The following is a 23790-nucleotide window of genomic DNA, read 5'->3' as shown; positions in this document are numbered from 1 at the left end:
CTATAACTTATCCCAGCTAAATGAACTTACTAGTCACCCCAGGTCTATATCTATACATAACACTCCATGTTTTTTAAGTTCTGATCGCCCACCTGAGGGCGTTAGCGCTCACTTTGGTAAAGACTGATAAATACTCACCATGGCCACCTTCTGCCCCTTGTCCTGTAACTCCTGGACCTTGGCCACCTTGTGTGAGGGCAGCACTTCCGCGAACACCTTATTGATTCCCACCTGACGGATAATATTTGTTGTCAATACAAACATATATTATGTTCATGTAGAGTACAAAAACAGATATCATGTGAAAGAGCATTTCTGAGTGATGAACAGATCTTGATGGTGTTTTCGCTGCAGGGCGTTGAACAATCGTGTAGGACATGTCGGTAGATCAATGAACAGTGGTAAATTAACACATCATATATAATGCGACCTGTCTCGCTATGGCCGCGGCCGTCTTCTTGTTGTCTCCCGTCAGCAGACACACCTCCAACCCCATCTTCTTGAGGCAGTACACGGCCAGGTGCGCCTCAGGCTTCACCTGGTCCGACACGCCGATCGTGCACACCAGTTGGTCTAACATAAAGAGATAGCACGTTTTATTATTATTATCAAGTTACATAGAAAAGGAACACGAATAAACCGTTATTTACAAAGTTTATCTCGTTTCGTTGGCTATATGTCTTACCGTTAATGGCTACCAGTACAGCCGTCCTCCCTAACTCCTCGTCCGTCCGCAGCTGTTCCTGCACCCTTCGAGGGACCATGACTCCGTTCCTGTGCATCCACTCTCTGTTCCCTATAAGCACCACCTGCTCCACCTCCTGGAAAGTACAGATGTTACATCATTAACAATGTACTATTCTGTCTTAGTTTAAATATGAAACTAACAGTGGTCATAATGCATTGTTGCTCATTGCTGCGGGTTTGCTGGAATAAGTTTGATATTGATGGAGTCCACGTCACACCTGATAGATGAAGAGGAATATATGGAGCATAGATAAGGTACGGGGGAGATTGTACAAGATATCACAATGTGCGGAATGAGGTCGTGGGTTGAAGTTTAAACTGAGGTTTGATGAGACTTTGTATGACCTGTAGCGTGTTCGAGGTGCTGTCTCAGATTTGTTTGCAATGTTATTTCTAGTAAAGTCCTACAAAATGGCTGAAGCCAGAATTTATATTTTTCAAATACAAAGGCATATTTACATGTTGCCTTTAAAAAATTAAAATAGTTCAGTATTATTATTAATTTTTAATCAGCTGCAAAAATGATTCTAAGGATTATAATTATAATCAGTAAGGCGCAGATGGCGCCACGTGGTGATATCGTCATCGCCGCCCTACCTCCCCCTGCTCCGCCGCCTTGATGACCCTCTGTAACCTGGCAGCGGCCTGGGCGGAGCTGAGCGCGGCGTCTCCCTCCCCTCCCACCAGCTCCACGGGGACTCCCCCCAGATGTGACAGGACTCCATCCTTGTCCAGTCCCGGGGGTCGCTCGGTCAGGAGCACGCGTGCTCGCAACCCGCACCCCGGAGCCGCCGTGAAGCCTCGGACGAGTGCTCGTGGGGAGCCCACCACGCTCGTACACCACCGCACGATGGCTGGGGATATTTCATTGAGATATAAAATTAAGAATGCACGTATTAATAGACTTTGACTGGGATAGAGATAGCGGTCGAGGCCTAACCGGTCCGTGAATACGAACATACTATAACTTGTATATACTCAATATGTATATATATATATATATATATATATATGTTACCGGAGGCGACCGGATGTTCGCTGTTCAGTTCCGCTGTCAGGATACACGTGATGACTTCCGGTAAGGTGGAGGGGTCGCCCGTCAGTATGGAGACCCTCGCCACGGACGTGTCCCCTCGCGTGACGGTGCCAGTCTTGTCGAATATCACCGTCTTGACCTGGTTATAAACAGGAGACACTTTCCATGAGCAAGGACAAAGTTTGTTCAAGAATATATGTATGTGATTATAATGAGTATGTCAGTGGTGAGGCTTATAAGTGGCCGACGCACACGAGATATTAGACGACGAACAGATCTCAAGATAACCAAGTTAAGATCTCTGTTAGTTATCATAATGTTGGTTATATACACTGTTTTTAAATTTTTCCGTATAAACAAACATAAATAAACATTCAAACTATGATTATGTTCTGTTCCATTCACATTGCTTTTTTGTCTAAGAAAAACATTGTACATTTTTGATTAAAAAAAATAATTATGTTGGTATTGTCGAATCTATCTTAGGATCGTATCTCGTGCTTACACCAGGAGGTTCCCGGTGTATAATAAAATCTACGACGAACTCACCTTGTGAGCGTTCTCAAGAGGCTCTGCCCCTTTGATGAGCAGTCCTAGCCGCGCGCCCACGCCCGTGGCCACCATGACGGCCGTGGGCGTGGCGAGCCCTAGCGCACAGGGACAGGCTATCGCCAACACCGACAGGGCGAAGTGGAAGGCCGTTTGCACTATCAGCTCCCAGTCCGAGAATCCCGCGTCGCGGTAGATCTCCTGACAGAACACATATTTTCATATATTAATATTACACGGATTACATTATTATGTGTGTGTGTGCGTGCGTGTATGTGTGTGTGTGTCGCGTGTACCGGAGTGATAGCCTTGATTCTGTCCACGTCCAGGGCGCCGCTGATGGTCCAGCAGACCAACGTCAGCAGCGACAGGAACACCACCATCGGCACGAAGTAACTGACGGGTATCACAACATTTGTATATTAATATATTATACATCCTCTCCTTCCCGCTCTCTCTCTCTCTCCCTCTCCGTCTACTCACGAGGCGATAGTGTCAGCGAGTCTTTGTACGGGTGCCTTGCTGCTCTGCGCGTCCTCCACCAGCCTCACGATCTGTGCGAGTGTGCTGGCCTCGCCGGTGTGAGTGGCCCTCACCAGCAGCGCGCCGTGTTGGTTCATGCTGCCTCCTATCACCAGGGAATCTGAGGGTCAAGAATAAAATATCTATATATAACATCTGAGATTTTTTATAACACATTTAAATAAAACTAAGTTTCTGATACTTTTTTTTTAATATTATTCCTACATGGTGATGACGCCTCGGCTCGTTTCCAGCAACAAAAAAACGAAACGTGCTTTAGGAATAGAGTATGGATGAAACGAGTCAGACAGCGCTGTCGGCCGTTCCTCTGCTGCCAGTAGTGTGATGCGGACCACGTCGCGGCCGCCAGCTAGTATACTACAGATAGACGAACCTTTGGTCTTAGCGACCGGCATGGACTCCCCGGTTATGAGAGATTCATCACAGGTGCTCTGGCCGGAGATCACCTTTCCGTCTACTGGGATCTTCGCTCCCGGAACAACCTGACATACATACATGTAACTCTTTATAAAAACATTGACTGAACATAATTTTAGTGTTAGTAATGAAAAAAAAATCAGATGTTATTGATGTCAATGAAACAGTCCGTAAAAGACCAAAAGAACGAATAGACCAAACTTTATTTTGTGTCTCTTCACAACAAAAATCTATTAAAAGTTAAATTAAAACAGTCTCCTAAGACACTTATTATTAAAAAGACCGAGTAGGCCAACCTTTAGAATGTCCCCCCTCTCCACCAGGTCTACTGGTATGTTCTTCTCCGAGATCTCGCGGCCTTCAGGGTCCAGGGTGACGAGAACAGCCTCCGTGGGCTTCAGAGATAACAACTTTGATAGCGCCTCGGAAGTCTTACCCTGGAATTAAATTAACCCATGTAACAGATAATAAATATAACAAAAAATTAACTAACAGAATACTGTCACCTCGTCTGACAAAATTATAATAATAATAATGTTTTAAAGAACAAAGAAACAAAATTAGTCTTATGAGTGATAACTCGTCCCAAGAGTCCCGGGTTCGAGTCCTGATACTGTACAATATAATTAATCTAAATCTGTATACAAGTAACGACACGATAACTCAGTAGTTAAAATGACTGGGACAAATCATCCCACTGGTCGCGGCTTCGAATCCTGTTATCTTACATAGTCACCTTAGCTATGTGTTCTAGCCACCTGCCTAATGACACGAACACTAGTAACATGGGCGGCGTGTCGAAAAACGTGAGAGGGCTGGTGTCCTTCTGTAGCGCCATGGCCGCGCTCACTGCGCCCACGGAATATAAATAACTGTTGGCGACATAAATATCATTAATATTACCATATATTAAATAAGTTTCATGTGTGGGTAGTCTATAAATAACAAAGTGATATGACTAAATACAACTCAACAACTCACGACTAACAACAAGACAACTCGCCTTATAGTAGTGGTCATAGATATAAGTACATCCATGTTTGATGTCCCGTGTCTCAACGCTTTGTACGCCTGTTTATAGAAGTGCCAGCCGCCTATAAACTGAAATGTAAATAAAACACTTTAATAAAACATTTTTTAATTATTAGTCTAGACCCGACTAGCCTAGACCGGCTTAGACGAGTCTAGACTAGACTGAGTCTTTAGGAACTACAATGTAAATATAGAATGTTAAGTAAATTTTTTTAGAGAACTATGAACTATCCGTTCAAATTCCAACTACCCTCACCGACGGAGCGATATTCATTTGCTATAGTATGTAATGTTCAGCCTATCAGCCCACCTGCACGGGGGTCGCCAGCAGCCACAGCAGCAGGTTCTCGAGACTGAGTCCAGGCAGCACGCAGCACATGTCCCTGGCGGAGTGATGGCCCATGCCCAGCATGAAGTAAGTCATGGCCGCCATACACGGCGCGCCGAATATCAGGGATACCAGGAACGCGTTACGCCAACGACGGATCTCTTCTCTGACGAACAAATCATTATTATATAATTTTACTGCAAGTTCCGCTGCGGCTGGACCGGTTTTGATACGACTTTTACTATTAATTCACTCTTATTTTAGAAGTCGTATTAGTTTTTTCAAGTGTAAAGCTAGTATAATAAAAACTGACGGTCTACTTTTTATAGGGGATATTGTTCCATTGAGGACGTGGATATGAGAAGGTCAAACGTAAAGGTCAAAGATCATCTCTAGTTAACTAGTATTATATAACTGACTTGTGCTCCAAATAGTTGGCGGTGCCTTTGTGCTGCGATCCCACGACGTTGGCCTCGAAGCCGAGGTCCCCTACAGCATCACAGATGCGGCGAGCACCGATTACCTCGGGGTCATACTTGACTTTACCCCTGGGGAAAGATCGGGGGTAACACATGACATGGGGCTATTATATCGTCGGCTATTAGAAATGTGTTAGTCGAACGATAGTTAACATATTTATATGAAACGAAACATAAGCGAACCCTGGGAGCATCAACTAACTTGCTGGTGGTGAGCGCCACGGAACAGGAGACCACGCCGTTCAGCTTCATGAGGGACTTCTCTATCTTGTTGACACACGACGCACAGGTCATGCCCTTGATCTGGAATACACATATAACACACAATGTACTCTAAATATTTGTGTGATACGGGTCTAAATTGAATAAATCATATTTTTAATATTAAAGGAAACTTCTATCTCTATCTCTATCTCTATCTCATCTAATCTCATCTCAACAGGTCATTGCTCAAGTCAAGTTTGTTGGGACTGTTTACTTCAAGTGTATGTGTTTTTGTGAATATCTCCGTGAGTCGGTACATGACGGGTTAGCAACTGACTAGTAGGTTCAAATCCTTCGGCGCCCCGCTGTCGCTGATGAGCTCGGAGCTGAACCCCAGCTCGGTGATGGAGTCGGCGATGGCTGCTGCGGATATCTTGGCCGGCTCGTAGCGGACCTCGGCCTTAGCCGCCAGGAGGGCTATCACTATCGAATGCACACCTGGGGGGAGTTATTGACATGTACATCGCCGGGAGGTAAAATGGAACGGCTTGTTATATTTTACCCTCCAAGCGTTTTGAACGGAAACCGCTTAATTTGTTAATTAATTAAGGGTAATTGTGTTTTTATATATAAAAAAGGTTTTTTTGAAAATATATATATATGTAAATATTAATAAACATTGTGCTTGTCATCAAACCTTCGCTACCCCGATGAGGCCGAACCAAAACCAGCCTTACCCGTCAATTTGGCACAATGTTTCTCTATGGCCGCGACACACGAGGCGCACGTCATGCCCTTCACCTCCAGGGTGCACCTGGATATCTCTGACGGCGCGTTACCCTGGGGAGACGCCGGTTACCCTTAATACTTTTGAACGCATAATGAATCAAATTTAATTTAATTATTTTATACATATATTGACTCAATATTATCTATTTAATATAAGCGACTTTAAGACAGGAGCTGTGTTAGTGTGGCTCGTATACTGAGCGTCAGTTTTAAGCAGGGTGCTCATGTCCCGTCTCTCCCCCGCGGGCCGCGAGTGCTTACGTTCGTCTTCGCGGTGGCCTCCCCCCCTCCCGCGCGCGCCCGCCTGTCCCCGGAGCCGCCCTGGTCCTTATTCTCTGCTTCTGGTGAGTACAACACATTTTTATTAATTTTTCTATTCATTATGATGCTCGTTGGCCAGGGCCGGGCGGAGGGACTCCACTAAACGTGATGTATGACATATTTTTTATAAGATATTGTTTCAACTGGTAACATACTCTTTTCCACGGTCGCAGTCGGTTGAGAGTAATTGTTTTTAAACATTATCAATAGCTCCGTTCTATTTATTTTAATATATGAAAACTACTGAACCGATCTTGAGTACACTTTATATTGACTGTTCGTGTACTGGATACGATCAAACTGTCAGTATGTAGTTTAAGACCCGTACTAGGGGTGATAATAGGACCTTTGTCAGTGACGCTGATGATGTCCACGTCGAAGCCGAGGTTGTAGATGGTGTCCTTAATGAGGTCCGGAGTGACCTCGGCCGGGGTGAAGGTCACCAGCGCCGTGCCCTTGGCCAGGCTGACTGTTGAGCTGGTTACACCTGGGACGTCTTTGAGGGCACCTGGATACAAATAATATATAAATTCATGTGTTCCCGTGATATATTTATATAAATATTCGATATTACATTATTTATGAGAATTTACGGCTTTTTTAAAAAAACACATTTGAATATGACTGAATATTTTGTAATTTTATTAGTAAAGTAGAGAATACGAGTACAGTGTCAACATATATATGTGTGTGTGTGTGTGTGTCTGTTTGTGTGTGTGTGTACCCTGTATGGAGTCGACACAGGACTGGCAGGTCATCCCCACCACAGCGAGCAGCAGGCTGGCGTCCGTGCTCATGTCTATCAGCGTGTCGGTGGGGATCTCTGGGTTGAGGAGGTTCCTGTAACGGACGAACATACATACAGAAACACGTGACACGTTTGTATACAAACAAAACAGTCTACTATAAACATGCTGTTATCTATTGGTGTTATTATCTATGATTGTAATATAGTCTCACTAAAATCAGTCTAGTAGGAATCTATACCATTTGAGTGTATGTTGTCTCTATTATGTATATATATAAAATGTGTGTGTGTGTGTATGTGCGTGCGTGTGTGTGTGTATGTACCGCGTCTCTCCGTCACTGTTGTCTGTGACCTCGAAGCCCATATCTTCTATATGAGAGCGGATGCTGTCCGCGGAGCACGCGCTGGGGTCATACTTGAAATAACCAGCCTTCTCTGACAGCTCCACCTGAAATAACGAACGTACATTACAGTCACGTTCGGGTCTATCCAGTAGACCAACAGTCTATTGAGTAGAACGATTCATCTACTGAATCAAGAAAAGAAATATGATTCATAGTGTGTCAGTGTCATTTGGAGCGATGGGGGGTACTATTTAGAGCCAGTAGACAGCGGTCTGCTGAGTAGAACAGGTTTATTACCCATATGTAACAAAGCTGTACCTTAACGTAGTGAATTCCCGGCAGTTCCCGGACTGATCCCTCGATGCTCCTCACACAGGACTGGCAGGTCATGCCATGGATGGGGACACGCACGGAGACCAGGTCTGGACTGGGATCACTGTAGAGACCACGACATTAGTACAACATTAGTCTTGTATTATCCATATTTACAATAAACGAGACATTCTAATCGATATTATTATTATTTAATATATTTTTCTATAGAATTAATAAATAAATAACAGAAACAACGAGCTTAAGAAGGTATGATGAAAAAGATTCTATTATTTTTTAAATATATTGTTAGCCTGAACAAACAAATTAATACAAAGTGTTTAATTTTTCTTCGGATTATAGAAAGAGCATGTAGCTCAGTTTACAGAGTGACCGGGACATAACACTCCGTGAGTCGCAGGTTGCAATCCACTATCCATATATATAGAATTCCGATAAAATTTAGGATTTATTGCGATTCGTTTAGTGCCTTCATTATGTGGCGACTGACGACTAATGAGCCACGTTTTTCTTTACAAGTCACACCTTAAGGTTATAAAACAAAGAGACTAGAAAATTCTTAAAGGACGTCTATTATTTGATAGAACAAAGGAATTAATCAATAATAATCTTAACAACTAATAACATGTATAAAACCGATCAAAAAAGTCTCTACCATAAAGATATTTATAGGCAAATAAACAGCACGGAAGGATTTTATTGCACTACCTTTAGTTTGAGTTACAAACGTCTACCTTCACACCATAGTTATATTCCGTGTCATTACCGATAAAATACCTTCTAACTGTCGATTCTGAGTTTAAGATGCGGACTCATATTAAGAGTAATGATGTTTTACGTGTCTGTTATCACATGCCCTTGAAATGGAAATAAAGTGTTCAGGAAAATGTTCTTAAATAGAAATATACTTGGAAACCTACTTTAAAAAATGTCATGTTATGTTTATCTAAACAACGTGTAAGTTACGTTAGCCACAGACAGATAAAAACTAAGATTAATTTAAACTAATTTGATTTAAAATTAATCTTATAATCTAACTTAATGTACGAACTACTCGTTGAAAGCTCGTACAATGTGTCATGTTGGTAACATTATGAAACTGTACTTATATAATTTTTAACTACAGAGCTGGTAGAGCCTAGCTGTGTCAAGTTACTACAGCTCGAACATGGGCTGGCTCGACCGGGGAAGTGCCACCCTCTCACAGAAGATCGGCGTGAAGTAGTCTTTAATGGCTGCGTTTCGTCCGATGAGTGAGAGAGCCCATTGCCCTTTCCCTGTTCCCACCCTTTCCTGTCATATCCTTATTCCCACCCCTTCCTCTTCCTCAATAACCAAGGTTGGCAACGCATAGACGTCCATAGACCACTGTGACTACTGCCCACCAAGTGGGCCGTCTGCTCGTTTGCCACCTTTCACATAAAAGGCCGATCAATGGGCATCAATCTCTGGTTTAGGTTCCACACGCTTGAGAGACAACGAACTCGTTCCTGGGTCAAAGTCAGTTCATCACACTCGAATGAATCAACGTTGTTTTCGATATTTCTATTTAAACGTGTTTATGTAACTCGTCGTTACTACAAAGTAACCCAATAATGTTATATCTGAAAGTTGGTCTCTGCTACGAATGATGCATAGCGTGGGCATCTGGCAAGACTTCTCGAACATTCTGATGCGAAGACAAAAAATACAAATAAAATTGCCAAATAATTTTCGATTATCACTATGTATGTCTGTGTGTCATTAATACAAGAACTAATCGGAGTTAATTTTAAGAATATCTAACGTATAGATCAATATAGTGGCGGATAACTTAACCGGGTCGATGGAGTTTACTCTTAACTGATAAGAGATAACAGCTATTGAAACACTATCAGTGAAACATTACGTTCAAGTTTGGTATATAGGCAACCTTATGTAAAATATATGATTGTAAGTAAATATATTTTACAACAATAACAAAAAAGGATTTTTAATGAATAAATTAATGACACATATTACTACGATGTAGGTATACCCCAAACAGTAATCATATGATTTTTTTATACTTTCTTGATTGGGTCCAGATCTGTGTTACCTAGTGTAAGTATAAACCTCCAATGTTAAAATTCACGATGTATGGATATTTGTTACTCTTTCTTGCAAAAACTGCTTGACTGATTTCGATGAAACTTGAGAGTTATATAACTCAGAAATCAGAGTAAAACATCACTATGTCTTGCCTCACTAGGCACGCCGCGTCTGTAGGAAGTAGAATCTGGATCTCCATCAAAGAAAGACAGTGCGACTTATTGGCCTGTTGGTGGTAAGGTATGGTGAGCTATTGCAGTGCAGAGCTCTAATGGTAGTAAGGTGCACTTTCACTGAGGAAATAGAACCGCTATGAAAACTTGCTTTTCCTTTTTGAACTTTCCATATTGTGAAAAGTGCACAGGGAGGGACAAAAAGCCCCAAAGATCATCTGGACGCTAACTGGCATGACGGAGTCACCCTGGGACGATGTACAGATCACGAGCAGCTTTCATGGTAAACTAACCCAGTACTTGAGCATTAAGATATTAGAATACCAAGTCTTAAATATCCATTAATACGACTTGCAAGGTAACAAATAATCAAATTTCAATAGATTTTAAACGGTAAAATCTCTTTTTCCACATTTTATCAATTTAAAATATGAACGGTACTAAAGAAGATATCAATTTGATAGCACCAAAACAAACAGAGCATACACGTCGTCAGTAAAAGTAAGACAAAAAATAATAATATAACGCACAACAGGTTCGCATGTGTGTCAGTGAGACGATTTAGGTTTTATTTTTAACATATAAACATTAAAACGTTAATAATTTCAATGGATATTACCACAAATTTAAATTTACTCAAGTTCAATGACATTTGATATACTTACATATTTAAACGACCGCTATCAGTGTTTATCGAAGTATAATATCACAGATAAAATATTTGGTAACAAATATATTGGGAAAGCACAAAAACAAGAGCACGATATATGAATTAAATATTAAACACTTAATTCCGAAACAAAAATGGTGAAAGGATTGAAAAAAAATCCCATCATTTGCACACAATTTAACTTGCAAAATAAACAAGTTCACACAACACTGTTCGAAATTCGAATTACGAATAACTTAGACGCTATGACGTCACTGTATTCCCGTGTATGCCGCGCTGTGTGCAAAACTTTAAACACTGTAGCGAATTAAGCGCTTTAACATAAAATTTATTTATTTATATACTCTTTGAAGAAATTATTCCAGAGATTCATGAAATAGTTTAAAAACATCAGTTTCTTAACAAATATTTGAATAAGATTAAAAAATAATTATATAACCACTTTATAAGTTATTTGTAGTAATTGATAGAATTATATTAATAACATTAGCGCTTATAGCGCTGTTTTGACAATTTAGTGTCGTGCGGTAAAGGATAATAGACAAATTATCAATAAAATATATTAATTGCTTTTAACTGAATCATTAAAAATTTAACAATAAAAACTAAAAATATATTTTCATATAAAACAGTTTTTTTTTGTGCATACACAGATATAATTAAAACTATGAGAAGAATACAAACTCTGTAGTCGGTTAAGAAAAAGAATAAAAAAATATAATATACGTACAGCCAATATGAGAACTCATTTAAGATTAAAATCACTCACAGTGCACCGAAATCTATGATAATTGTATGTAATGTCGGTCGGTGTGTCTCCTGGGACAGTTCGATAGCTGATTGTGTTACGGCTATTGTTAAAGCATTATTATCTAACAGACGGACACACACGTAATAATATGATGTTTATATTAGTGGGCGCTATGAAGCCACGATGTTGATTAAATAACTGAGAACTATACGTCTAGGACAGAGGCTGAACTCTATTGTTATACGACTGGGGTCAGTGGGGTCACTGGAGTAACAAGAATATTTGGAATAACTGGTATCATTGCGGTAAGTACTTGGGTTAAATAACAAAGATTACTGAATAGACTTGTGTTACTAAGGAAGGCATATAAACTGGGGTAACTAGGGCCACTGCTGGGATTGGTGGGTAGAAATATAATTTGAATTAATTATGATCAGACCGGGGGTCTCCGAGACCACCACACGCCCACCAGGGCATCAATGTACTCCATCAGGGTCTGCGAGAGCCCTAGGGCTGCGGCAAGGTTCAGCACGTCGAAGTTTATAAACAAAGGAATACAATAGATTTGTATTTGATAATAATATTTGAACTGCCCATGCTTATTGTTTAGGAGCTATGTTCATTATATTTTCCGAACAGATAAACACACTGTCATAGCAATAATATTTAGCTCCGTGTCATCTATACATACAGTCATATAAAACTGATTGTCTGTAATTTAATTTCAACAAAGTATCGCAGATTTTTTTTAAAATATTTATCTGTTTGTCGGTTACTATTCTCTGGGACGACTGCGCCGATTACGACGGGGTTTTCACTGACAGACAGCTGACGTAAAAGAAACTTTTATTTATTTTTATTGATATAAATAATAAAAAATATTTTTACGTGCGGACGAAGTCGTGGGCATATATTTCTAATAAATCCCTCTGATATTATGAATGCCAAAATTTATAAGTATGTATGTTAGTTTGTTTGTCTTGTAATAAAAAACTACTGAACACATTGCGGTGAAACTTTCCAGTGATGAAGTTTAGATATCAGGATGAGATATAGGTTGTAATTTTTTCAAAAACCCCATGTAATTCAATGAAAACACATAATTTTAGTTATATATTATATAGTACAGTGTCACTGACCATAGGTGGCGCTGTCACTTACATAACATACCTACATTATTTATATATATATATATTATTTCCTTTCTGAACCCAATGCCTACATCCTCAAATAAACTTCAAGGATATCTATAATTAAAAAATATATACAAAAATATACAATAACCCGCCTCGTCCCGGATTCGACTCTGAACATTCCGGGGTAACGCGTATCATTCTGTATGTATTGATAAGGAAACACATGTAATAAGCAAATAAATGATTTTTTATTCCTTATTGCTCGTCATAAATTAATTACTTAATACTTTTACGGTTATGTATTGGAAAACGCAACATGGACAGTATCCAGGTTTTCGTGAGTAAAAACGTTAATACTACACAGCTAAATTTCTCTAAGACCTACTAAAAGACTTGGGCCTGTCGAGAACTAACAACAAATCACTATTGTAAGGTACTTCGAAGGCAGACCTAGTAGGTTCGTTTCAAATTTGGTTAGACAGTGAGAGGAGCTTGGACTGTGGAGGTGAGCGTCCCTTAAACCTACACCCGGGTCGCAAGTCCCAGGCACTGTTGAAGCTACTCCCTGCAACGCGATGGACCCGGCACCCGCTTGGTGAATCCTTGCAATGATGAGAAGATTGAAGTATCCGTTGAAGATTGAAGTGTGGTGATGGAAACTCGTTATTAAGATACATAACTTCAAAACCAAAGCGAATACTAGATACCGCCATTTAATATTTTATTTTAAAACAAAAAAATATATTTTACTTTAAAAAAACAAATTCAGAAACGAAAAATTTTTATACAAAAAAAAAAGTAATTTCAACGTAAATATTTTTATCGGTATAAGTCAAAATGTTTTTGCTATAAGTTTAACCGTCAATGTCAAAACTGTCTGTTAAATGGATTATACAAGTAAGACGTTGAAACAGGCAGTTAGCAGTTATCACTGGTAGTACGAGCCTTTGGTATCATCGATAAAATAAAATATGAAAATCTAAAACCAAAAGATCAATTCAATTAAAAAATCTCATTATTTTCTGATGTTTTTCACACGTGTTTAATATACAATAAAATAGAGTACCGTGTGACTGTACGTGTGTATGTTTGTTCGTCGTGAACCCGCTAGAACATAACACGAGGGTATTTTGAAAACATTTCGTGCACGTGCTGACTGTTGATGTTAGTCTCAATCTAGACGATTGTTATATACAGGGTGGTTATATATATAATACACGAACTGTGCGGGACAGCTGACAAAGTCATTGACTATTTTAATATACACTACCGTCCAAAACTATAGAAACATCATATTTTCATTAAATAAAAGAATTACTTCAAATAAATCTTTAAAAATACACGTTCCTGTTAAAGATCATTTATTTTAACAATTAATATTCAAGAAAACTACTTATTTCTTATCAGTTATTCCGCCCTTGACGAAAGAACGGCAAAAGTGTTTTATGACCACAAGAGTTGCTGCACTGCCAATCGTTAATTTCTTTTGTTTTGAACAGAGATAAGTTTTTTAAATTATGTATATAATTCCGTCAAGTATCTAGTTTAGAGTTCAGTGTACTTTGTGAGGTTCGTGTGTCAGTAACATCAGCTGATAGCTGCATAATATGGCAAAAGCGGAACGGATTTCTCTTGAAGAGCGAACTGTTATTTGTACTTTGAAAAGAGAAGGATATTCTATACGCCAACTCGCAAAAATGGTTGGCGTTTCATGTAAAGTACATAACACTCTTACACGACAGCGAGCTACGGGAGAAAGTCGAGACAGGAAGAGATCTGGACGTCCCAAATCTACAAGAAACTAAGAAGATCAGTTTATAAAAGTTTTTGCGAAACGTGATCGACGTTTAACAGCGTCACAAATTGTGTTGCTTTAAATAAAACACGAGGAAAGCCAGTTTCAATAACAACTGTAAAGAGACGTTGCTGTCTGCTGGCTCAAGAGGTTGCGTTGGAGCCAAAAACCCAAGCCTAACTATCACCCATAAGACAAATAAACTAGAGTGGGCTAAAGCACATAACAACTGGACGGAAGAAGACCGGAAAAAGTCTTTTGGACGGATGAGTCTAAGTTTCAAATTTTTGGATATAAAAGACGTATTTTTGTGCGTCGATCAAAAGACGAACGGCTTTTAGAAGCGTGTCCAGTGCAGTCCGTGAAGCATAGTGGTGGTAGTATAATGGTTTGGGAATGCGTTGGTAACAATAAGCCCGGTCATTTGATTAAATTGACGGAAAACTGAATAAAGAAGGCTATCTGAAAATTCTGCAAGAAAATGCAATTTCTTGTGCACTGAATCTGATTGGCCGAAATTTTAATTATCAGCATTATGACGGTCCAAAGCATTCATCAAAAGTATGCCAGGAGTTCTTACAGCAGAAACAAAACGAAAAATTTTTGCAAATTATGAAATGGCGATCACAATAGCCAGATCTCTCGCCTATAGATTTAGTATGGGCTGAGCTGGATGAAGAGTTAAAAGTCCATGGATCTCAGCACAGTTGTGGCAACATTTACAGAATGAATGGAAGTCGCTGGAGTCCGAATACTTCGCTGAAATAATCAAATGAATGAATAAAATTTGTGAATAAATAATAATTTTGATGAGGCCTAAAATTTGATGAAAATAACATTATTTTTGCACTTAATTGTACTGAATACTTCTCACGTAATGTTAATCTAACGTTTGTTTCAGATTTCATAGAAACAAATCATGATTTATGTCTTTTATTGTTGTTTTTATTTCAATTACTATGGTGTTTCCAAACTTTTGGACGGTAGTGCATGTACGAACTACGATCTAACATATAAATATATAATATTAATGTATGTCATCAACATATTATAAATACGAAAATTTGTAAGAACGCACGGATGTTTGTAGCTCTTTAACAAAAAATCTACTTGACCGATTTTCATGAAACTTTACAGTGATGCAGTTCAAACGTGAGAGTAAGACACAGACTATAATGTATCCCGTCAGTCCCTGTAGTTACTCCAGCATCATCACAACAGTTGTACTCTATATAAATCTACGAGACACATTATACATGTCCCTATAGATTTACATATTGTTTTAGTAAAGTTCTATTTCAGAATCCACATGATCAAAGTCGCGGGCAAAATCTAGTTTAAATATGCATAAAAACACGACTCTCCTTTCTGGCGCCGGACTGAAAGTTAGGAATTATAAACATAATCAAATATTATTAATAATGCCGAATGCGATAATGTTTCTTTAACTTATTTCTTGTTAAACATTGACTTCATACTTCCGATGAATTCTTAACCTTCCAGGAACTCAAATATATTGTTAAAGTCATTATATATGCATAAATAAATACAGTATACCGTTCTCGGACACTTAACAGCACGATTACCTACTATATGTTTGCGCTTTCACGGCATACGGATCGTTATTAAGTTTCCGGTAGTATAGTATTAAGGTTAATGGAAAACTGTTTAGAAAAACTGGAAACGCTCCGTATATAGTTTGTATTGTAACTTGTGGCATAACGTTTTCCAGTCTTCCCTTCATATAGTAAGTATTTATAAACAAACGAGATACCTTCCGTGCGTAGTCTCGAATGCAAACCTATAGTAAGCAACCCGTTGTATACTATTTATATACATAACTTTTGTTTTAAATATAGAAAACATTAAAGCGAAAATCAATTTCACACTCCTTTATAAACATATTAATTCAAAGCTTTTTGTATTATAAAGATAAATACCATTCCACATCTTGTCATTCTGATCACTGAACTGCCTCACCACTCCCTCTACGGTCTCATTAAGAACCACACAGTAGTTTTTGCATGAACCAGTCATAAAAATCCCCCCCTTCTGTCTGAGCGTCATATTAATATCATATAAAATCTCTAGGTTCGTCCTTTACTCTAGGATATGCTAAACACTTTGTGATCAAACATTCAAATTACGATAACCGTATTCTCGGACGCAAACTATTTACAGACATAAAATTATCAAAATAAATAAAAATGAAATACAAACAGAACATAATCAGATTTTTTTTTACAAATACATTTTTATCAGGCACCACCTTTTTCTGAATCGGTTAAATAACCAACGACCCACGTCACAGATAAATTAAATCGGACCTCGAGATCACTGACGAAGGACGCTCAATTTCTAACACGACAATAGCACGCGGTTAAAATAACAGTTACATTTAACTATAAGTTAATATGACTAAAAGCATGGGTTAAAATTAGTATATATTATACCAAGACAAATAGTGTCTTACGACCAACATATATAGCTATGAGCCTACGCTGAGTCTGACCTATATATATTTAAAGAGCTTTATACCTATGTACACTCGCAATAAATAAAATTAATATAATTCCTACTGTCGTCACACAAAAAGGAGTTACGTTAATATAAAAAAACGTTAATATAAAAAAAAACATTTTGATTTGACAAAACAGTCATAGGTATATAGACTAGCGAAATACGCCCGAACCGAGATCACAGGAGAAGAAAATAATGAAAACAATGCCTTATCTGTTATTAAATTGAATAACTACAATTTAATTACTTCAGAGGAATGTTGTATTGGATCTGTGGGCGTCGAGACGGAACGCGGGGTCCGTCCGTGAAGAATTTAATATAGAAAGGAACTCGAGCACTTGTAAATATATACGTCCTATTGTACGTTACTATGTATATATAATCAAACGAGAGTATGTATATAATGAAAAAGCTACTGAATGCATTCTTAATTTAGTTTAAATAAGTAATAACAACACAAAGAAATATATGATTCTATACATATATCAATTTATATATTATAAAACGAAGTCCCTCGCCGTTTTAGTCTGTCTGTCTGTCTGTCTGTTCGCGATAAACGGAAAAACTACTGCACCGATTATCAAACAGTTACCACTCGATAGCGTGATTCTCGAGGGAGGTTTTAGTGTATAATTTGTTAAGTTTTTGTATTTACTTGTGTGTACATTAACGATATTTGTTGAAGATGTCGGGAAAACTTGAGCCGTCTGAGAGCTTTTAACGAAAACACAGCCTGAAGTCTTTGAGATATAACAAAATAATATATGGTGGAATTGTGTATCTTATATAGGTCTACAGAAAACTCCAGGGTGGCATATGTCTATACCTTAAGGCTAACATATTATATCCATTTTACAACTTTTAAAAATTGGCATTCCCAAAGCGTTTATTGGAATTTGGATAGCTATTTACATAAATACGGTATAAAGTCTTATCAAAATAAACTACTTCGTTTTTAAACCTACCTCAGTAACTGTAAATTACTTTTTAAAACATTTAAATCGTTCGTACCGTTTAAAAATCATCATAACATAAGTTAAATAATTCTGAAAATTAAATAGCCTATTTAATATTGCTTGTAAAGATCCCGTGCGAAGCCGGGGCTGGTACCTAGTGTTATATAAAATCGGCAAAATCCTCCTTGGGGTTCGACTGGTGCAATAATAGCGTGAAATATATGTCGTGGTAATTTCTTTAGTCGGCTTATTGACGGTCAAAACCCATCGGAAAAACCGTGTGTATATAATCTTTATAAATAACTTGACAGAGGGAGAACCACCGTCCAGTCTCACGAGATCTTTTGTAACATACATCCCAATGGAACTATATGTTTTTCACGTTACTTCATTCGTGTAGAATATTTAATTATACGTAAGGGCTCAGAACAACAATGAGACGATGTATAAGTGAAGGCTCTAACAGAGTACTACATAGTATAATAATTTATCAATACATATATATATATATATATATATATATATATATATATATATATATATATATATATATGTGTGTGTGCGCGTGTGTGTGCGTGTGTGTGTGTGTGCGTGCGTGTGTGTGTGGAATTTCATTAACATGGAGAACAAATCGACAAGCCTTCATAATTATTAATCACGTAAAACAATATCAATAACACGGATCTACTATCCTTATCGTGTCATCGCGTGTAGTGTGATACTGATAAGGATATCACACCACATCCCTCAATAAATGTATGACTTGTATTATATATCGGATTATAAGTTGTGTGAGTTTGTCTGTCATCAGTATTATATAAACAGTGAAAGGTCGGTATGAAACGTGACGATGTGATCACGTCAAGGAATAGAGTAGTGGTCTCTCACGTAGGGTAATAATTCCTAAACTATTGGTATGCGAGTATGTTACTATTTTTAGTTTAGTTAACTTCGTGACGTCCGTTTCAGCGAAGGTACGTGCAAAGTTTCAGTGAAACTTATTTTTAATTGTTTTGTTTAGTAGAAATATTTTTATAGGGTTTTTGTGTAAGTTGTCGTGATATTTGTTTCCTAAAATAAAGCTCATTTTTGGTTTGATTGCAAAGTGTATCAGTAAACATTTTTCCTAGCCTCGAAATGACTCGCAAAGTGTTGTGAGTATAATGACCATAATATATAATAACATAACTATTTTAGGCGTGGTCACTCTCCCGGACGATAAGGAGAGATGGGCAGGGTCAGTCGGTGTATGAGTCCATACGGGCATCTCATACCGGGATAAAAACTTTATAGTATTTTATAATAAGACGATTTTCGCATAATATTTATTTGCTAACAAATAAAAGCGAATGTCAGTAGCTGTAGGAGGCAATAGAAAAATTGTAACGACTTTGTCGGACCGTTCAACGAATGAGTCAACAATGAAGCTGAGATGGCAGGATATAAATGTTTTCAAATGTTCATCAATTTAAAGAAGATCAGCTAAGAGAAGTAGTAGTGATCCATCGAGGTAATGTAGAGACAAAGAAAAGCCTTACGAAGATCCTCTAGGAGCTTGACGAGCTGCCATTGACATGACAGCAAATAATAATAAGACAATGATGAAGAGGAAAGAGATAATATCTCGGAGGAAATTATTCCGACACTAGAGTCTGCGAGGACTGGCCATGACGCTGTGCGCCAGCGGTGGGTTAACATAGAGATGAGACATAAAGCTGAAAACTATACCACGAGTAAAATCAAGGATAAGGATTGGGAGAGATGGCCATAGTGATATATATATATATTTGATATATAATATGATAATTTGATCTCATAACGTGCTGTTATTATTGCGATTATAATTTTAACGTCGATTTTTTAAACTTTATTTACAAATGCCATATTCTATAAAAACATGCGAGGTCATTTTTTACAGAGTTTAACAAAAAGCTATCTCCGACAACCCCGCACTTTCTGTATAATAGTTTGTATGTTCGTATGTATTGGTGAGTGCAAAATTAATCTATCTACGGAACCGACTTCTAAGATAGAAGGTATAGATATATGTATGTATAATTATCGCAGTATCAAAAGCTTCTAAACAGTTTTTTTACACACGATGTTTTCCTTCACCGTCTGTCAGTGGTGTCCAGATACACTTAGAAAGTACATATGACTCGGAAAAACCACATTGATAGTTGCCAGGTTTCGAACCCGCGCCCTCGTGCTCGAGAGGCGTTCTGTAACCTCCAGGCCACCAGGACTTTCGTCGTTTCGTCATAGATCACATAAAATCTTTATAAAGCCAACCAGCTCTTGCACTGCCAAATATAAACGTAACAGATATTTCTGAATATTTTTCATGTTATTTCAAATATCTTAGTGATATTGTCGTAATAAAGAACATTCTTGTCTTATTTAAGACATTTTTTCCACAAACACTTGAGATTACATAAATAATAGTTTATGCCGCTACATTACAGGTGGGAATTTTGGAATTTTTCTCAGAGAAATGTACATAGTACGTTAAAACTATACACATATATGGTGAGCGACCGGAGGCGACATGTTTAGTCTGTCAGGATACCTCATACATGATACAACTGTTGCGTCGTGATCCCGCGGGAACCACGCGGAGAGAAGGTATAAATTATAATCTATATCCTATTCGGATGTCTGAGCTACGTAATTGTACAGTTTCATCAAAATCCATTCAGTAGTTCTTGCGTAAGAGAGGAACAAACAACCTCACGAACTTTCACTTATACGAAGGATTCCAGCCACATTAACTATTGCTTATTGTAACCGCAGACTTTTTTAAATACCATAATTATTAATTTAATATAAATCAATTTATTACAAAGTAAATATTAGCACAATTGTTATCTGTATGAATGTCTGTTTGTTGTTACGGTACAGATACGAAATCGAGTTATTAGGTTATTGCTACGTTGTGTGAATGCAACGTGTTCAGAGTATTTGCCGCCTCTCTAACCACTGAGACATCGTGTCAGTGGTATAAATTCATTTTTCACATACTTATCTACAGTTCTGAAGTCTGTAAGATATATTTATTTATTAATTGTAAGACACATACCCTCCGTCGCCATCCTCCAGTAACTTGTACTTAACTCCTCTTGACAGCATCTTCACTGTTTCACTCAACTCTTCATAATTTATTTCACTCACTCAATTCACTCTTATTTCTCACTGTATTCCGTCGAGTTCAGCGATGCTCTAATTTGATAACACTATCATTGATTTTAATTGATATCCGCTATCATTTAATATTAATTTAGTATAATATCCATCAGTCCTGTGATTTGTGTGTATGTCAGTTAAATTTTCAGTCAGAAATATATAGGAAACATCCGTGTGCTTACTACGAGTTCGGTTAACGACAGCACTGATAGTCTCACGTTTCTCATTCGTGAATCATCGGCGACACGAGAACGTCCGAAGATACGATTGCAAACATGGCTCCTATGATATAAATACGTTTTCTATATTTACTTTAATAACTAAAATAAACACGACGGCTCATACAAACAAACAATCTACACTTGTTATATATATAGTTTCTTATATTAAACATAAACACGTAATAAATTGAAACGCACAGAGACGAGGTATATTAGTTTCCACTGGGACACATAAACATGATGTACCTGTCTTATAGCACTGATAACAGAGTATCGTTGAATGATAGCTGTGATAAGAGATACGCGTGTCACACTACATGTATGTCTGTATGTCACTGTTTTAAAACTACCAAACATATTCTTTTAATCATTACATACAGCTATTAGACGACTAAATAACGTATAAACAAATATACTGTAAGTTTTGAGTTTCATTAACAATTCATATAAACGTTTACCATCAAACTGTTGGTATGTAAGTCAACCATACAGACTCGTAAGGCAATTTTGTTACTAAATTATATTTTATTTTCTTATGTATGTCTGTGATTTTGTTTCATAAACAATATTAACACTTAATTTATATCTGAGATCAGTTTAAGCTCAGCTTACCAGCGGCATCTCTCAGCCGGATGTCAAAGGTCAGGTCGGTGACAGTACTAAACCTTATCTCCGTATATTTGGTACTGATCTGTGTGAATTCCTTTATCTATTCGTTAACCGCAAAAAATCACTATGTTTATAATTACAACTGATAACGGACTTTATGACTACCGAATGTGTTTTATCAATTAAAATAAAATGAAAATGTTCGATTTTAATTATTTATCAATATTTTTTTTTTACTTTAGGAACTTTAGGTATATCAATCAATATTCCTTAGAAATGTCTCGTCGTAAAACTTTAATACGAAGCATGAGTGCTGTATAAAATTATATTGATTTAGATATGATAAGAATATCACATTTTTCAACATTCATTTATAAAAAATGGTGACATTTCAAGGTTATCGAGGTGATGCTATAATATTTGTACAATTAATTCAAGTAACGAAAAACATTATCAATATATCTTTGTTACTGTCTACGACTTACAAACTACGACTTTCGCTAGAGGTGGTCGAGACGAAGATTGCCGAGAGAAAACGAAAAATACCGAGAGGCGACGAAGTTTGCCGAGAAGAGACGAAGATCACCGAGAACAGCCGATGAATGCCGAGAAGAGACGAAAGTTTTAGAAATTTGTTTCCAATAAGGTTAGTTTTGTAGCCGTGACCGTCAAACACGTCTAATGTTCAACAGATGTACTCTCTACATTTCTAAGTCTAATAAGATTAATGCATATAAAATCACACAGAGATATCATCGCAGATCCTTGAGACGATGTCGTTATAAATGTCATCACTTAAACTCTGAATGATAATAGATAAATGAAGACGAGACATTCACATCTCGTCTGCCAGTGGCCAGTGATCACGGTTGCAAAGTAAGCGCAACGTCGGGAGGATGTAGTTCATTATATATAATAAAATAACTCGTAATAATCCGAAAATATCAGCTTCATTGAGATGAATACTCGCCAAAGTCTTAGATCTCATTATGAAAAGTTGAACACCACGAGCAAAGTCGCGGCAAACAAGTAGCGTTGTAACGTAGCTGATGAATTGAAAGGAGTCGCTTTGAAGCTGTTGAGTAACGACTTTCACTGTTGGTTCAATTTATGTTTAATATACATTAAAGTCTTTTGGGTCAGATTATTACGTTTTATAGTTTTTAAACGGACCGGTTTTGGTGTAATCTATTGCGTTTTGTAATTAGTGATCATGAAGAACGAATTTGATGAAATAAGGGCATAACATATATACAACATACAATATATATATATATATATATATATGTATATATATGTATATATCTAATATAATTATAATCATAAACAAATAAAATTGAACAATGACTTGAGATTATTAGTATACATAACAAACAAAGGCGGAAATGTAAATATGTATTGTCTGTCTGTCATTACTGTAAACACTCATTATATGTAAAATATACTATATATATATGTATATATATATATATATAGTATATTTAGTTGTTACGGAGAATATTAAATCCGGCTCACTTATAGTAATTATAATGTGAGTAAAATTAGAAATATCTTATAAGTGGAATTATTTAGATAAATTTATTAATTATGTGTACTGATAATGACACTGATACCACAAGTGTACATAGTTACTGAGCACGCAGCGTTTGTAGTATCGCACGTTATAGTTAATAGTACCAACTCGTATGTCGTGACAGGGATGTATGTTGAGACGTTTTAATCTATATTTGCAACGAAATTATCTTTATATTATTATATTATTTTAAATCCGAGATAAGTAAGATATCGGAGCCATTATACTTAATCTAAATCTCAAGGCAGACACAAGTAGAACAG

General features: G+C 37.4%; 1 protein-coding gene across 13 annotated transcripts in view; it reads right to left on the bottom strand.

The window, feature by feature from the left end:
• LOC116776693 (copper-transporting ATPase 2) overlaps positions 1-23790 on the bottom strand; it is a 30601-nt gene that overhangs the window by 2621 nt on the left and 4190 nt on the right. For 5 of the 13 annotated variants that reach the window (XM_061525623.1, XM_061525625.1, XM_061525624.1 and 2 more), the window contains exons 2-24: positions 21021-21239; positions 7856-7973; positions 7517-7641; positions 7170-7285; positions 6792-6953; positions 6386-6465; positions 6073-6175; positions 5673-5833; positions 5334-5434; positions 5072-5200; positions 4635-4818; positions 4296-4393; positions 4029-4164; positions 3589-3729; positions 3249-3357; positions 2816-2975; positions 2629-2728; positions 2333-2533; positions 1766-1922; positions 1345-1601; positions 686-821; positions 431-573; positions 139-231 (exon numbers count right to left, since the gene is read on the bottom strand). In XM_061525623.1, the coding sequence (XP_061381607.1) occupies positions 139-231; positions 431-573; positions 686-821; positions 1345-1601; positions 1766-1922; positions 2333-2533; positions 2629-2728; positions 2816-2975; positions 3249-3357; positions 3589-3729; positions 4029-4164; positions 4296-4393; positions 4635-4818; positions 5072-5200; positions 5334-5434; positions 5673-5833; positions 6073-6175; positions 6386-6465; positions 6792-6953; positions 7170-7285; positions 7517-7641; positions 7856-7973; positions 21021-21070 (3060 nt within the window). In that variant the 5' untranslated portion in view covers positions 21071-21239. Of the gene's footprint in view, positions 1-138; positions 232-430; positions 574-685; positions 822-1344; positions 1602-1765; positions 1923-2332; positions 2534-2628; positions 2729-2815; positions 2976-3248; positions 3358-3588; positions 3730-4028; positions 4165-4295; positions 4394-4634; positions 4819-5071; positions 5201-5333; positions 5435-5672; positions 5834-6072; positions 6176-6385; positions 6466-6791; positions 6954-7169; positions 7286-7516; positions 7642-7855; positions 7974-10778; positions 10923-21020; positions 21240-23790 lie in introns of those variants that run through there. The other 8 variants (XM_061525628.1, XM_061525626.1, XM_061525630.1 and 5 more) reach the window with 5 other exon arrangements.

Source organism: Danaus plexippus, chromosome 30 (assembly GCF_018135715.1).
Source record: "Danaus plexippus chromosome 30, MEX_DaPlex, whole genome shotgun sequence".
Lineage (NCBI taxonomy): Eukaryota > Metazoa > Arthropoda > Insecta > Lepidoptera > Nymphalidae > Danaus > Danaus plexippus.
This window is presented reverse-complemented; position numbering and strand designations above follow the sequence as displayed.